General features: G+C 39.9%; 1 protein-coding gene across 2 annotated transcripts in view; it reads left to right on the top strand.

The window, feature by feature from the left end:
• rfx2 (regulatory factor X, 2 (influences HLA class II expression)) overlaps window positions 1–16,473 on the top strand; it is a 35,383-nt gene that overhangs the window by 11,712 nt on the left and 7,198 nt on the right. Inside the window, exons 2-11 of one of the 2 annotated variants that reach the window (XM_061738775.1) lie at window positions 2,529–2,637; window positions 4,200–4,289; window positions 6,031–6,113; window positions 6,702–6,972; window positions 9,758–9,832; window positions 10,736–10,917; window positions 11,103–11,222; window positions 12,754–12,875; window positions 13,074–13,192; window positions 15,631–15,743. In XM_061738775.1, coding sequence (XP_061594759.1) covers window positions 2,530–2,637; window positions 4,200–4,289; window positions 6,031–6,113; window positions 6,702–6,972; window positions 9,758–9,832; window positions 10,736–10,917; window positions 11,103–11,222; window positions 12,754–12,875; window positions 13,074–13,192; window positions 15,631–15,743 — 1,283 coding nt within the window. In that variant the 5' untranslated portion in view covers window position 2,529. The remainder of the gene's footprint in view (window positions 1–2,528; window positions 2,638–4,199; window positions 4,290–6,030; window positions 6,114–6,701; window positions 6,973–9,757; window positions 9,833–10,735; window positions 10,918–11,102; window positions 11,223–12,753; window positions 12,876–13,073; window positions 13,193–15,630; window positions 15,744–16,473) is intronic. The other variant, XM_061738774.1, reaches the window with a different exon arrangement.

Raw genomic sequence — 16,473 nt, 5'->3', positions numbered from 1 at the left:
CCAGGGTCTATTCAGCATCTACTCAGCAGATCCGTCATAGACTGGTTGCCAAAATATCAGAGGGCCCTACACAAGATAAACAACAATGCATGCTCACATTCACTCCCACAGACAATTTAGAAGTACTATTTAGGCCTATGTGTGGTTTTTGACTGTGTGAGGAGGTTGGAGTACAGACACTTGGAGAACACTCAGAATCCACTCAGAAAACCCGCAGCCCAGATCTGAGCTGGGAAGGCAAGTGACGGTGCTGACTACCACACCACTATGTTAACCTCTGCTGTTCTGCATTGTTGGCATTATTTTGATAACAAACTTATAGTACTTTACTGCCAGACAAGGCAGCAGCGTCAGGAAATATTTTGATGTAATGTGAGAACCTTTACATGTTACTGTTAATTGTGCTCTCTGCTGACCTAATAAAATGAAAATGGACTCTGCGACATGCTGAAGGAAGAGTCATTATGGGGATTCACTTTGGACCCTGTGTCTGTTTTAAGATTGACACACATATCAGGGATTTCTACATAGGGCTCCTCAGTCCACACAGCCTGTTAGTCATGAGGGCAGAGCAGTGTTTTCGTCTCTGCGTGGAAGATGTTGTGGTGGCACACCCAATCTGTTGTTTTCCCATCTGAAACAGAAAACTTCTGATTTTGTCCTATCATCAAGTAGCTGTTTACCAAAGCTATAATTCAATTTACAGTTTACGTATGAATGGCTATATTTGAGTTTGTGTGAAGTTGGCCTGCATTACAGAACTGTGTAAAAGTCTTGGACACTTCTAGTGTTTTTGAGTTACCAAAGTTTAAATGAGCATCCATATTTGTTATTGAGTCTGTTTTTTAACACACAAACAGAAAATATTGTGACAATATTAGCAGTAACCAGATGGATTGAAGGATTATTCAAATTAGAGGAAAAGTCCTTATATAGGTCCTTATTTTAGTAGTAGTAGTAGTAGTAGTAGTGTGATGCAGGTTGTAGTGGAGCAGTTCATTTTTGTCTTTTATTTTGGTCAAACTCTTTTCTCTTACTGGATCTGATTTATTCACCACACTGCTTTTAGTGTCCATCCCTCAGGTGATTTTATAAATTAGTTATCGTGTATCATCATAGTATTTACTTTAAAGAAAATATCATATAAGGTTATGACTTTTGTTGCCGAGTAATATTTTAGTTGGAGCATTGGGTTTAATTAAATGTATTTCCTCTTCATTTCCATCACCATAGGGGTTTCATTCATTGTGACTAATTTTTCCGTTGTCTTTGTAGCTCATCTATATTCTTGTCTCTCTTTCTCTATAGCATTTTTTTTTCTATTTCTGTACTCGAATGAATGAATGAATGAGTGAGTAGCTTAGACGTTCATACTATTGGTGTATATCAGATCTTTTCAGTGAAACTAAGGTAACGCAGTTGTTCATACAGCCTTGTGAGTAATCATTGCATATTTAGGGCAAGTCATGTCTTGTGACCCTTCACTTTATTGCTTCTCCATACTTTTGCTGTTGTTGCTTTATTTTTCTAGACTACAAATTCAAAACTATAAACCGCTCTCCAATTCAGTTCAACAGCAAGTGTGCAATATCACACTTTCTCTCATTCCCGTCCTTCCCTTTGTGCCTGCGCTGAAGAGTTCCTGTGTAACAACTTTATACGGGGGGAGCGGGTGGGCCGGGAGTGGGTGGGGGTGAACATGGCGTGATGACGGGGGTTGAGTTCGGGTGGTTGTCATGGATCCCTCACCATAGCAACCGACAAACGTTTACAAAGCATTGAGGAATTTCCTCATATCAGCTGGATTATTGGAGCCCTCAGAGACCAGTTCTCATTCAAAACAAATGCTGGATATGATCAGGACCCTAGCAGGGTCTGGAACCCCACGGCCATTTTCATCTTTTCCCCCCTTATTTTCTCCTGTCTTTCTGGAGAGAGTGGGGAAGTTGCTGTTTTTTATGCCTACTCCCCCTTGTGGTTCCATTCTTCTTTTGTTCCTGCCTCTCCCCCGCTCTTTCCCTCTGCCTCTTTAAAAAAAGGTCTTTGTGTCACTCCATTTTTAGCTCCCCTTTGCTATGCAGTGCACATTGTCGCCCAGTGGATAGCAGGGTAGTGGCAAGGGGTTTAGTCCTCGGAAACCAGTTCAGTTTTCTTGGTAATTTGAGCTCCTCTACTGTACCTTTTCCACACGGGTCCCTTCTGTCAGCAAGTATCTGTCTGTGTACCACGGTTGAGCTGCTTATTTTCCATTGATGAAGGCCAAAGGTGGGCTACCACTGGGGCCCTAAGAGCTTTAGTGACTCAGCTTGACTTTGCAAAGTCAGAAAAGCCTTTCAGCCCAATGAATGTGCTGGTGGCTCCACTGAAGAAAGGGATGGGCTGTGGGTGAATTTATTTAGCATAACAACCCATGTGTATTCATTTGAAGACATCTCTTGGAAACTTCTTTTAACCTGCAAAGATTTTACTCTGTTGGGGTTTATAATTCTCCTATAATTCTCTTTTATTCCCTTCTTTGTGTTTCTCAGGATGCAGAACTCTGAGGGAGGGTCCGATACCACGACAAGCGTGGCAGCATTGCGGACATCATCATCAGCTCAGGCTCCTGTGGTCCAGCCTGTTCCAGCCTCTCAGCAGGTGGTGTAACACCTTTAACCTGTAATGACAGGACAAAGTTTTGTAATGACTGAGCCTTTCCATTCTAAAGCTTTCCTGGTGTTAATTATAAAATAAAATATTTTTTGGAAACCAAATCCAGAGTCACATTAGGACTTGTTTGTATCGCCCAAACTGTAAATTTACTGTACATTTTATTATTATAAGTTGCACCAGTAATAAGCACTTATAATCATTGGCAACTACCTACTGTTTAATCTTCTTTAAAATGCAAAAAGGAACAGATAAAAGAAACAACAAGAGCCTTTAAAGGAGAGTTAAATCTGTCGTAATGTATGTTTTTAAGTCTGAGAATGTCCCGTGTTGTACATTACTATGAAGGATTGTATGTTAGGCTTGTGGAAGTTACTGCAAATTAAACACAATTTAACATGAAATTTTATCATTAAACAATCAACATTTGCTTAATGATGGTATTTCTATCCTGTATTGTGTTAATTGCCATGTTCTGTCAAATGTGAAAAAGAAAGTACACAACATTTTAACTCTAAGGTTTTGTGTGTAAGCCCATATAGTACAATAACCATCTGGATCTTACCAGGTCTTAGAATTATGTAAATACAACTTCAGATGACATTTTGCCATGAAATATTGTGTGGGTCCCTGTGTGTCCAACAAAGTTTCTATACCAATTCATGCCTGTTAATGAAATTCACTTGATTAACTGATGATTTGCAAGTGTGATCACCTCTGTAAAAGCCGAGATTTTTGGTAGTTTGCTGCAACGGCATTGCGTTAACACAATACCGTTGAGGAAAAATAGCTTGCAGAAGGTATTCCTGCTCCCCGTCAATATGGGGAGGGTTATACAATTATTTCCAGATAAACTGGAGTCCACCATTCTACAGTGAGAAGGATTATTTACAAGTGGAAAACATTCTAGCGCATTACCAGTCTTTCCAGAACTGGATGTCCCGGCTACTTCCCACAGGGTGAGAGGGTGCAATGCTTGGAGAAAAAAAAGAAGAGCTACATCTCAGTCTACAGGCATCAGCTCTTAAGCTACTTATCAAAGTTCCTGACACTACCATAAGAAAAAAACTGTACAAATATTGGTTGTTTTAAAACATTGTCAGGTGAAAGCATTTCCTCTCTAAAAATAATATAGCCGCATGTCTTACATTTGCAAAAGAAGGAGCTGGTTAGTCATAATCAAATTTAGCATATTAGCACAAACACTTCATACCAACGGTTGAGCACGGTGGAGGAGAAATGCCAGAACCCTGAAAACAACCGAGCTGGTAAAGGTTGTTTGTCAGATGACATAATCATGGGATGTACTTAACCTTTCCACCCCCTTTGGATTGAGGATTGTTTTTGCAAAATAAATGACAAGGCTCTGTCAATAGGCCTTGTATTGTTGCTCATCAGATGCTATATTTATCGAATTTTAAGACCAGATTTGTTCATAATTTTTTTTATTTTTTTTTATGACCTGATGTATAAAACATTACAAAGTGTCATTATAAACTGTCTGTACCTGGTGACTGTACCCATGTAATTGAGTTTTTGTGTCCGTGCAGAGGGTGCTGGTTCAAGCCACAGGCTCATCTCAGAAAGGAGGACAAGTACAACAGCTTTCAGTACCCAGGGTCCAACAGGTGCCTCAGCAGGTACACAATACACTGTGTATTTGTACTGTACAGTGATCTGATCAAAGTTTTACAACCTTATTTTACAGTTTCCTGTAAATAGGTGAGATTTATTTTCAAAAATGGATTGATTCTTACTTTTTTGTCAGATAAATTCACTGTTTTCCTCTAGATAATTAAGAATGATATTATATTTCCTTGAATAAATTCATGTAAACAAGGTCATTTATAAGCATACAACCTGTTTTGCTGAGAACCTTTTTCACAAGACAAATTTTTAAACTTAAAGACAGGATACAGATGCCAAACAAGGCAGCCGGTTCATTCCATCAGAAGTTGCACATCTAGATCTATAATACTTTTCCTGCTCTCTTTTTCTCTCAAAAGGGAGAAAAAGTTAATTATTTTCTGGCTAAGGGCGGTCCATTGCTTGTATGCACAAATAATCTGAATGTAACAACTTAAACGTGCAATATTCAACATTCAGAGTGTATAGAGCAACAGATTACTTACATTAAGTACAAAACAAGAAAAGCGAAAACTGAAGACCGAATTCCTTTGCAATAAAAAAAATGCAATTTAAAAAAACAGAAAGGCAATGTTTAGACTTAACCAAAGAGACAGAGCATATTTTTGGTGAATGTGCATCTGAAAGTTTCCAACTAAATGCTCTTTTTAAAATGTAGGAAAAGACGACAGTTTCAAAGGGAGGGATCACATTTACTGACATATGTGTGCAGCTGGACCAGCTACAAAAATATGGAAAAGAGAAGTTCTGGTGGCAAGATACACAGAGGGAGCGTGACGTAGTATTCCAACTATGTAGCAATAAATAGTGTAGTATAAGTGTAGTGTAGTATAATTGACTGCATGTATATGACTTTATATTGGTATACTTACATATTTATGAGCATTTAAAGATACATGTATCATGTATGTAGATACATGTATCATATCATGTATATTTCTATACATACATAGTAAAAGATGAAAAAAGCATTTTTTACATTTTATTTCATACATCACCAGTTATGTGTGTCAGCTCAACCTTTTTTCCGATAAACTACCAGTATGACTTTGCTGGTTCAAGTTACAATCAATTTAGGTATGATTTTGTCAATTTAAGTATGAGAAAGAATAGAATGTTGATTTACTTAATACTCATTTTTCTTCTGTTGATTTTTGACCCCTAAAAAAAGAACACTCATAAAAGAGCAGGAAAGAATAATATGAATAATCTTTTCCCAACTTAAAATGTCGGCCAACAGGTCTAAATTAAAAGTCAGTGTTTTAAAATATTAAATTATATTATAGCAGCTGCTGCTTTGCGCAGAAAATTGCAAGTAAAATTGAAAATAAGAGTTTAAACACGGTTTTGCAGCCAATCGGGGGTGAGTGCAGAAATATGCGGAAGACACAAAATGTGGCTTGTTCTTGATGTCTGTGTGCTGCTGTTAGTACCTTTCATGCTGCTTTTTAAAGGCAGATGTCAACATTGAAAAAAATCTATTTTTGTATAGTGAAACAAAGTTTTAAAATGAGTAAAAACAGTTGTGTTAGTTTCACTGCTGAGAGCTATGTTACTAGAGGACTGCTCTCACGTCCTTCTGCTTTATTGAATACTACTCATTTACTCCGCCTGAGGTGAGCTTGATGGAGACGGATAATAACAAGCTATCATAAAGGCCCAGGGGTGGAGATATTTTTATGTTTATTGCCATTTAGCACATATTTAATTGTATTTTTGTGTTTTTGTTTGTAGGTGCAACAGGTACAACATATATACCCATCCCAAGTCCAGTACGTAGGAGAAAGTGGAGATGCTGTTTACACCAATGGGACTATGTAAGTAATATTTTATCATTTTGTGGAGCCAAATATTTCACATAAGTTCTGTAATTAAAGTTTTAGAGTTTCAGTGTTTAATTTAGTTAAAAATCTACACAGGTTTGATACAGTTTAAAAAAATCTGCAAATACTTTTTGCCTTCTAACTCGCAGCATAGAAGTGCACATTAATTTTGGCTCCACTCCAAATGCAGTTACCTTGAATTATGCATGAATGAGAACTGTGTGAGAAACACGCCCGACTAGAAGTCCCAGACCTCTTGTCTCATATTTTTTAGCTGCGTCACTACTAACTGTGTTTAAAGTGACTGTAATCAAAGTGTCATCACAGCCAAATGAAACCAAAGTGATTTGTATTTCCCCACAGTTTTAATGTTTAATATGACAGCGGCAGTAATATGACAACAGATGTTTTCATAAGAACATTTATACTGTTGTCAATGTCAGTTTGATTATGTATTATATCATCAGCACTGTAGCCCCGTCACTTTGCAGAGATCCCTCTAGTCAGATACAAACACAGCACTTAAAAGTCATTAGTGATTGAAATGTTCAGTCCATAATTGTTTAATTGATTTCTCTGCAGCCGAGCAGCCTATTCCTACAACCCTGAGACTCAGCTGTACGGGCAGAGCAGTGGGGGAACGTACTTTGACTCTCAGGCTGGTGGAGCCCACGTAACCACAGTGGTGTCCTCCGCCAGCGGCGGTGCCCCCCCTCACGGCATGGTCGGCATTGCCATGGATGTGAGTAGTAGCCACATCATCTCAAGTGGCAGCACCTACCTGATCCATGGTGGAAGTATGGAGGGAGGTCGCAACCATGTGTCACACTCCTCACGCTCCTCCTCAGCTATGGTGAGCAACTCCCGTCCCGCTGTTCCTCTTGTACTTTTCAGCACAGTTATCCAGTTGGATTGACTTAGGTCCTGTTTACACCCAGCTTTAACATCAGTCCTGAGTGACCGGGTCACAAGTGGGTAGCCTTAAGTATAGGTCTGAATGCACCCAGGGAGCATCTGAGGGCACAATTGAGAACAGATCACTCAAACCACATACGGAGGTGGTCTTGGTTGCATGTGTCCACCTTCCTTTAGCAGTGTCAATGCAAGGCTTTCCATGCCATACTGAAGTATTGCCCACATGACTGAAGCCTTCTTTCTAAGCAGAGGGACGAAAGGCGGCATATCAAAGTGCAGAGCAAGTGGAAACAATAACATTGCTTACTGTGTTGTTTTTAGTGATGCACCGAAATGAAAATTTGTGGCAGAAACCGAAACCGAAAATAATAATAAACACTTGGCCTAGGGCTGGGCGATATGAACCAAAAGTCATATCTCGATATTTTCTAGCTAAATGGCGATACTCGATATATATCTCGATATTTTTTCTGTGCCTTAATTGGGGTTTCCCCCAAAGCATTATAGCATAGCATCTCTGTTAGCTTAATTTTTTTCTGAGGCAAACCCTTAAAAAAACAGTCAGTTTTAATACAAAGCCTCGTGCCAAATGTCACACAGGTTCCTTTATTAACAGAGGTCTGCACAATATCAGAATGTATAAAACAAATGAAATAAAAATAAAATGCCTGCATATATAGAATAAAAATGCTTCTTGAATAAAATAAAACAAATATCCCTTTCCTGCATAACAATTAAATTCAAATACACTGTGCAATTAATACAATGTAGACAGTAACAGGCAGACTTTTCCACTGAGGTTGACAGTTGTGCAAATAACAAAACATTTGTGCAAATCTCAAATAAAACATTCAAGTCAATTTGTTACAAAATAAGCTATATCAAAATCATTAAAAAAAAAAAAAATGTAAAAAAAAAAAAATTTAAATCTCGATATATCGCCCAGCCCTAACTTGGCCGAATACCCAATAATACCGAACAATGGTTCTTCGCAGTTTTTCATTTATTTTGCCAATTTTTTCACCATTGCATAAATCAAATAAATGTGCAGTGAAATACCCGTCAGTCACAATTTGTCTTACTGTACTTATTGTATTTTTTCCTCATAATCCTTTGTCATTTTCTCCCGTTCAAATCCAATTAATCGGGTCGCGGTAGGGCGGGGCTGATTTCCGCAATTTGAGGCCTTGTGTAATAATTGGGTTATTTTCTTGGAGGATCTCGTCATATCAGACAGTGAGGTTTGCGCACCGCATCTGTAGTACGGGCCCTTTTCTCTGTGCTGTGCGTCCCGTGACCGTCTCCGTCACCAAGCGGCTTTCCCAAATCCAACTCAGCCTGGATCATTTCTCGTGGCCTCTGCTTTTTTCCCACATCCAAGTAATGATCTGACATGTTGCCATTTAACACGGCACGCCCCTCACTCCACGCTGTTTTTTCCCCACTTATTCCACCATTTTTGCTATTTTTGGCCGAACAATTTCGGTTACCGAACATTCGGTGCATCACTAGTTGTTTTGCCTTCCTCCTTTCCAGCCGACGAGAAAGGGGGTCTTTCTCTTCTTATTTGGGGGGACTAGGTGCTTTTTAATGCAATGCTGCTTCCAACATTTGTTGGTTTTTTTTTAAACAGAAATGTATTTGCTCTTATCAAAAGTAGGGGAGGGAGATCTGATCACAAGTTGGGACGGGAGAAGCATGTTCTTGCTCGGTATGAAAGGTTGCAGTGATTGGATCAGTAAAAATGGATGGTCATAGCAGGTATCACCAAGAGAGCAAAAAGAACCCCTGAAAAATCAGACCTCTACACTTGTGGAGAGATTTACACTTTTAAAGTAACTTGTTTCCCAACATGTTGTCAGTGACAATCCCTGCAGCCTGATTTGGGGTCTTGTACCTCTGTATGAACACACACGGAGCTGAGCGGTGCAAGGCCGTGAGCCCACAGAACCGGGACACTGGTCTAAATAATTCAACCCTGCCTTGTTTCAAAGGTTTTCACAAGCACTTGAGCACCCTATGAAACAAAGCAACCCCCGGGGCTCATTACCATTTGGCCAAGAGCCCTCAAGAGGTTTCTTAGAGCTTGGAACGCCGCCAGCTTCTTTTTCCTTTTCCTCTGTCTCCAGTTTGGCTGCAGTACAAAATACCTTTTCTTTTTTGACTTGATTTTCTTCTACAACTCCAGAGAATCCTCCCCTACCTTTGCAATTTACATCAATAGTCAGTCAGACTCTTTTTTTTCCCTGTTGTCCATTTATACAAACCTTCTGTCTTTTAGTTGCATAAGTATTTTTTGATGTTTGACAAAATCTGGGACAATTGGCATTACTGACCTTCTGTTCCAAATCTTGATGTGACCTGTGTCCCTGTTTGTAGTTCTTATTTGCATACATTAGAGCGTCTGACCTAAAGCCTTCAGTGGGCAGCTTAACCCTATGAGTCCTTTAATTTGCATGCTTTTGTCAGCCAGTAATGGATTTGGTGGCAATACTGACTGATTTTAATGGAAATGCAGAAATCTGGCTGCTCGCTAACAGTCTTATTTCCTTTATCTTTTTTTTTTTCCTGTGTTCCCTTTTTTTCTGTTATTCTACCCTTTGCTTACTTCTGCCACCTTCCCTTTTTTGTATTTCTGTCACTCTCCCGCCTCCTCCCCCTTCTGTATCCACTTTTATTTTATTTTTATTTTTTTTTGTGTTGCATGCTTCTTCTTTCTTTAGCTTGAAATGGCGATTGAAAACCTCCAAAAGTCTGATGGAATTGCAAGTCACAAAAGCAGCCTGCTCAACAGCCATGTAAGTCAACCAGGAACTTTCTTTGGGGAGGAAATGAAAGGAAAAAAGAAAGCTGTGGCTGAACCTGTCGGTTCTGGTGTCAGCTTGTGCTCTGCTCAGAACACTAGTCTACTTCTAGCTTACTGTCTCTCTCTGATGTGCACATTTGTCTTATTTAGTTCTCATCTTTGATCTGAACTCGTATTTGCTCTCACTTTTCTTTATGTAAAGATCAATGTGTACTTTGATCTGCATGAACTAATGCTGGTTATGTTTTACTTCTTTGCTAAATACTCTATATCTGTTTCATTTCCCTGCACACAAAGACATGCACTTATTGTAACTGGATTTTATTTGAGTATAATCTTTGCTCCACTGAGGAGACTTGTGGAATTATAATAAAATTCATGTATTTTTGTACAGCTCTTCACTAGCTAAGGGACATTTATGGTTAGTGTTCCCTCTCAACTTTTAACCTCAGTTGAGTCTCACAATTTCACAAGGTTTCTTTAAACCTAATCTGAAATTGTCTTGTATTGTCAAGACAATTTTTTTTGTAACAGTATTGTCTTGGATTTGATTTGATTTTTCATGACAGAATAATAATTACTTCAGATGTTTGAACTTAAACACAGTCAGCACTTTCTGTTGCTGCAGTTACTAACCGTCTTAATCAAGTAACAAAAACCTAAAATAAATTTTTAAAAAAAGCAAACAACTAGACTAAACATAGCTACAGACTGATCTTTCTGGTGTTTAAAAAGGGAGGCCTGTGTGATGTCTGTGATGTGTTTGATGTCTTTTGATGTGATAACAAGATTCACCGCTCCTCTTCATTGCTGGCGAGGGGGACTATCACAGAACCGAGTTTCGACTCCCCGGGGCTCTCTGATTGTGTGACGATGTTTTCTTGTGTATTTTTAGTTGCAGTGGCTGCTGGACAACTATGAGACAGCGGAGGGAGTGAGCCTTCCCCGGTGCTCCCTGTATAACCATTACTTACGGCACTGTCAGGAGCAGAAGCTGGATCCGGTCAACGCAGCCTCCTTCGGCAAACTCATCCGGTCGGTGTTTATGGGCCTGAGAACTCGCCGCCTGGGCACCAGGTAGGAAAATAAGTTCCTGGCAGATGCTGATAACAGTAATCACTTAACTATCGTGGATGTGATGAAGATGATGATGCATGTGGGCATGGAGGACTTGCTATTGGAAGACGATAATGATAGTGATTACAGTGATGGCAGGGACTCTCTTCACTGGTTTCTGGCTTTTTTCCTGCTGTTTTCACCAGAGGCAACTCTAAGTATCATTACTATGGTATCCGGGTGAAGCCAGACTCACCGCTCAACCGGCTGCAGGAGGACACCCAGTACATGGCCATGAGGCAGCAGCCGGTCCACCAGAAACAAAGGTTAGCCTTTCCTCCCTGTGTCATTTATACCGTTCTTGCTCCTCTTCCTACAGCCCTTAGATTTGTCTCAGTTTAGCAGTTTACTATTTTCCTTGTGACATTTTTCTGGCTGCTCTTAACTCTTTATTTGGTTTATTTACATTACTTTCATCATCTTTCATAGCATTTTGCTGCATTGTGTACTTTTGCTGGTCTTCTATCCTTTCCTGTACATGTTTCTTCTTTATCACGCTGTCACTTTAAGACCTAAACTATTGCAGTGTCGGTGCTTCGGGGGGGGAAATTGGTAACATATGCTTTGTCATCATGGCCTGTTACGTCCACATATTTTCAATGACACATATTTCAAAACATTTTTTTTTTTCCTGGCTCAAAGGCATGCAAAGCTTCAATTGTCTGCGGATGCCTGCAAACACAACACTTCAACTTAACCTCTCCTTCCTGATTCTGCCTGTGTCCACATTATTTCCCAGTAGATTCACAGCAGTTACGCTCTAAAATACACCAAAAAACAGCTTTGCACACCTCCAAATGATCTCTTTACATTGTTAATGGGTCTATGCACACAGACACTCAGTACGTTTACATGCAGCAGTTCAATCGGATTTCTGATATAAGACATAGTTCGGACTTTTAAACTGCACGTAAACACCTTAATCCGATCTGCTTCTGACCTATATCGGACATTTAATAATTGGATAACAACACGTAGATAATTCGTTCATAGTCTGAACTTTAACGCCATGTATACGGAGACATCAATATTGCAGTCTGCGCATGCTGGAGAATTTCCTCTGGGGCGTTCACCCGGAAGTGAAAGGAGACGGCGTGTGTTAAATAGTTGTTTAAACACCAACATGGTTTCAGCAAGTTCAACTCACTTTTGGACGGACGAGGAGACCCGGTTCATGCTCCATCAAATACAAGAGCTAAACATTTAAAAATGTATGGATGGGTGCAAAACAAGAAACGCAGACCTTTTTAAACAGACGCGAAAGAGATAACTAAGAGGTACATAATGCACGAAATGTACGTTGCTTGTAGCCTCGTCCAGGTCCTCGTACGATATCTTTCTTTGTTGTTGTTAAGTGGAGGTCGACCGGAAGTGGCTCTTTGTTGAAATGGTTACCATGGTTACAGCGCCACATAGCGCCACGTAGTCAGCCATGCTCTGGCCATTTATCCGATTCTCTGAACAGCATGTTAACTCAGACAAGTGATTCGGTCTTCTGGATGTTTATCTGATACGATCAGAAATCTGATTTCTTTGCTGCATGTAAACGTACTGACTGTGACCCTAAGACCACTAAGCTTCAGCTTAGTTCGTGCTTCTGTAAAAATGTCATTTTGTGTTTTTTTTTTTGTCCTTTCAGTTAATTAAAAAAAGAATAATCAGATCCTGCAAAAGTTTACTGAATGATGGCTTACCTTTACTGTATAAAGCACGATAAAGAAAAATAATATTTCTTCATTAGGTTTTCATAAGTCTCCAAATTCAGCATGCATGTCTTCCCTTCCGATGTCTGCACAGGTTCAAGCCTCTGCAGAAGGTGGACAGCATGTCCGACAGCCTGTGTGTGAGCTCGCAGCACTGCAGCAGCACTCCAGAGCAATCTGTGGCCGCTCAAAGCCAACACCACCAGCAGTACATAGGTAAGGACACGAGGGACTTGTACTGATGTTTAAACCTAAACAATCAAGCATGTTAACTTGACTGTTTGAGTCTTCTTCAGAAGTTTGTTTCCTTGATACAGACTACATCATCTACAATCATAACTAATGTTGAAATAGACTGTTGATTTTGAAGGCATGTGGATGACACGACCCCTGTCAACACCTCGTTTCCTGCAGATACGTCTCACAGCTTACCTCCCTTTCCCTCTCCTGACCTGGGCACCCAGCCTTTACCTGAGCGCATCAACATGAATGACATCAAGAAGCTGCAAACGCTCTACAGAGACCACTGCGAGGTGAGTCCGTCACAGCAGAACGTGCTTTTTATTAGAGGGTTGACATGTTGAGTACAGGCTCATGTTTCATGAATGAAGCTCCTGAATTCACTGCGTTTCTCACAAGCCAAAGAAAGCTGTGAAAACTTTGTTGCATTAGAGTGACGTTAAAGTCCTGCCTGAAAACAGTCAATATTAAACAAAATGCATAACAAAGATCTACCTGCACATGTTGACAAAACCCGAATATCCCAAATATAACTTAAATATTAGTCATAATTTAATCTGTATGGAACATTATGGCAGTACAGCTCTGCTTCTATCCATGAAAAGTAAGGTCACAGCTTAAAGTTATGTAACAAGAACATGAAATATGTGCTAATTCACTCTTGACCGTAGTACCAAGACATGCACCAGTTATTCCTGATTGATTTTCACCATGTGATCATTTTAAATCCTTGTTCCTTCAGCTGTGTTCAAGATATTCTCCAACAAAGTTATCATGTTCGTCTTATATTTTAAGGTTAGTTGGGAAAACGAAGCAACAGTAGCCAACAGGTATCATATTTCGAGACAGACAAGTCGTGATACACGAGGAAAACATCTGGAGAAATCCGTTACATAACAGCTTTTCACAGTCTGCAGCGTGTATTCTGCAGTCTCTTGATAGGATAGTAAATTTTAGAAGCCAGAAGAGTAAACACTGACAATTAGAGGAGTAGAAATAACCCCGAACATGAGAATTTGGAGTTTTACAGGCAGGACAGAAATTTACAGACGGGAGAAAAGCTGTGATTAAAGCAGCAAAGCTCTGGCTTCATCATATTATCCCTGCCCTCCCCTTGTCCAGCCTCTCCACACTCCCTTTGTTCCAGCCGTCTTTTCATCTCTGTGCAGCTTTCAAGGCACGCCAATTAACCTTTCAGCGCGCTGGGTGGACATCTCGGTGTCTTTGTGGTGACCTCCCCTCGGGCCTTTGTGCTGCCGTGTCTGTGGACAGGCACATGGGCTCCTGTCTTTGTCTTCCAGGCCATTTCTGTCACTTTCACAGCTCCCATTGCTGCCGTGTGTTTAATGTTTATGCATTTCACTTTTGTTTTCCTCTTTTTTTTTTTTTTTTTTTTTTCAGACATTAGTGGAGAATTACAAAGATATTTAATCACAACACAAATATGCTACAAATTGTCCAAAGCGCTCTTTTGCTCAAGTCATTAAGAACTTCTTTTTTAGTATTGTGTTTACAGATTTATATCCTCTGTCAAGTATTTACTAATGCCATGGTAACGGCTGATGCCAGAGCAGATACTTCAGACCTCATTAAAGGGATTTTTAAGCGTTGGTAAAACATCAGGGTAATAAATCACACACGGTAGTTGCTGTGCGAGTACAGAGACGTGAGCGGTTCAGATTGGGAAGCTCGGCTTCAGGCTGATTGTCTGTCGGTGGCTCTGCGTGTGAGCACGTGTTATTTCTCTTCAACACTTTTTTTTTTTTTTTTTTTTTGTCTTTTTTCAAGGCATGCTGTTTTTCCTGTGCGCCCAAAAAAAGCTGCGGAGGCAAATCACTCTTGTTTAGAGGGGATGGGGAATTCTCTCCTTTTGTTTTGGAGTTCTGTGTTTGACCTGTTGCTGGGGGCAACTGTAAACACCGTTGCCACGGCAACGGCGGGAGAGAGGAAGCAAAAACATATCATGTGTTTGAAGCTTACGCTGCCATGTAACAAGATCCAGCAGCAAGTGCATGTCCTGCCAGATAGAGAAAGACGAGAATCTCCTGGCACCGAGTGAATCGTGCTCCTTTACACAACAGACGCGCGGCGTCGAGATTTACCGACCCGTTCGAGACCAAAGGAAACAGATTGTACCTTTCCTCCGATAGTCTCCTCCGGTCTTATGGACGGCTTTAAAAACTTGTGCTGGGTCAGATTTAGTGTTTTACTTACGAATAAATGTGTTGGAAGTTCAGGGGGTTTGTGTACTCTGGATCCAGCGTACCTCTGCTTCCTTTGTCTTTAGTTAGAAGCAGAAAACCCTGCTTTAAATACGTTTTAAGAATAGGAAAGAGGAAGTCTCGGGTTAGTCGAGGTCAGCGAAGGAAGGAAGGAAGATGCACGCAGCAATCTATGAACCCGGCTTGGTTTAAAAAAAGGCACTTGAGTTTTAAAGAGGAATTAGTGAGAAGAAAAAAACCGAAAACAGCTGAAGCTTAAACACAGCCTTTTAGGATCGTCCTGATGATTAATGTGCAGGGAGCTGTGTTTAAGCTGGCTCATTGTCTAACCAGGAGGGCCTGGGGCGAGCGAGAGGCTGCGGCCCGCCTGCCTGGAGAAACTTTGTTGTGTGTCTGGTTGCCATGGTTCATCTCTGTATATTTTGTCCCCCTCCTCCCTCTCTTTCCCCTCCTTTGCTCACTCCCCCATCTTCTTCTTCCTCCTTCCCTTCCCTGCTTCTCTCCTGCAGGCTACTCTGGATGTGGTGATGAATCTCCAGTTCCACTATATTGAGAAACTCTGGCAAACCTTTTGGTATTCGACATCGCCATCTAGTGATGGAAGCACAACTATCACCAGCAGGTCAGATCACACACACTTTGAAGCCTAAACACTCAATTCTCATTTTATTTTAATTTATTTTCCCCCCATATCCAACTTGTGAACCTAAAATATTCTGAACTGCAGTGTAAATTCCTCACAACCCTGTTTTGACTCACTTGTGCTACAGAACAACAAGACTTCTTACCCAGCATGCAGTGGACGGAAGTAAACAGTTTAATGTGTTGACAGGAGAGCTTTTTTTTTTTTAAATTCTTTATTTAAATCTTTAAATACAATGAAAAATTAAGAACAAGGGTAACATACAAATACAGAGATTCAAACACCATATTGAAAAGAAATAAACAAAATAATATATAAAGGAGAAGACAGTTGAATGTAAATTAAGATAAGATAAGATAAGATAAGAAATCCTTTAATAGTCCCCCAGAGGGGAAATTTCCAGATTACAGCAGCAAAGGGGATAGTGCAAAACACAAGAGGCATCAATATTACACAATAATAATAATAATAATAATAATAAAAAACACTATAAACAGTATATACAATAATAATAATAATAATAAGAAGAAGAAGGAGAATAAAAATAGTAATAAATAAAAAATACTAGTATACAAAAAAAGAAAAACAGATGGATATTTACAGATGTTATTTATGCACGTTGCAGTGAATGATATTGCACATTATTTTGTAGTATGTATATTTATTGTCAGGTTGTTATGGTTGTGGTCTACTGTGAGCAGTGCTGGTT

Source organism: Cololabis saira, chromosome 13 (assembly GCF_033807715.1).
Source record: "Cololabis saira isolate AMF1-May2022 chromosome 13, fColSai1.1, whole genome shotgun sequence".
NCBI lineage: Eukaryota > Metazoa > Chordata > Actinopteri > Beloniformes > Belonidae > Cololabis > Cololabis saira.
The sequence above is the reverse complement of the archived record's forward strand: the minus strand, read 5'-3'. Positions and strand labels throughout refer to the sequence as shown.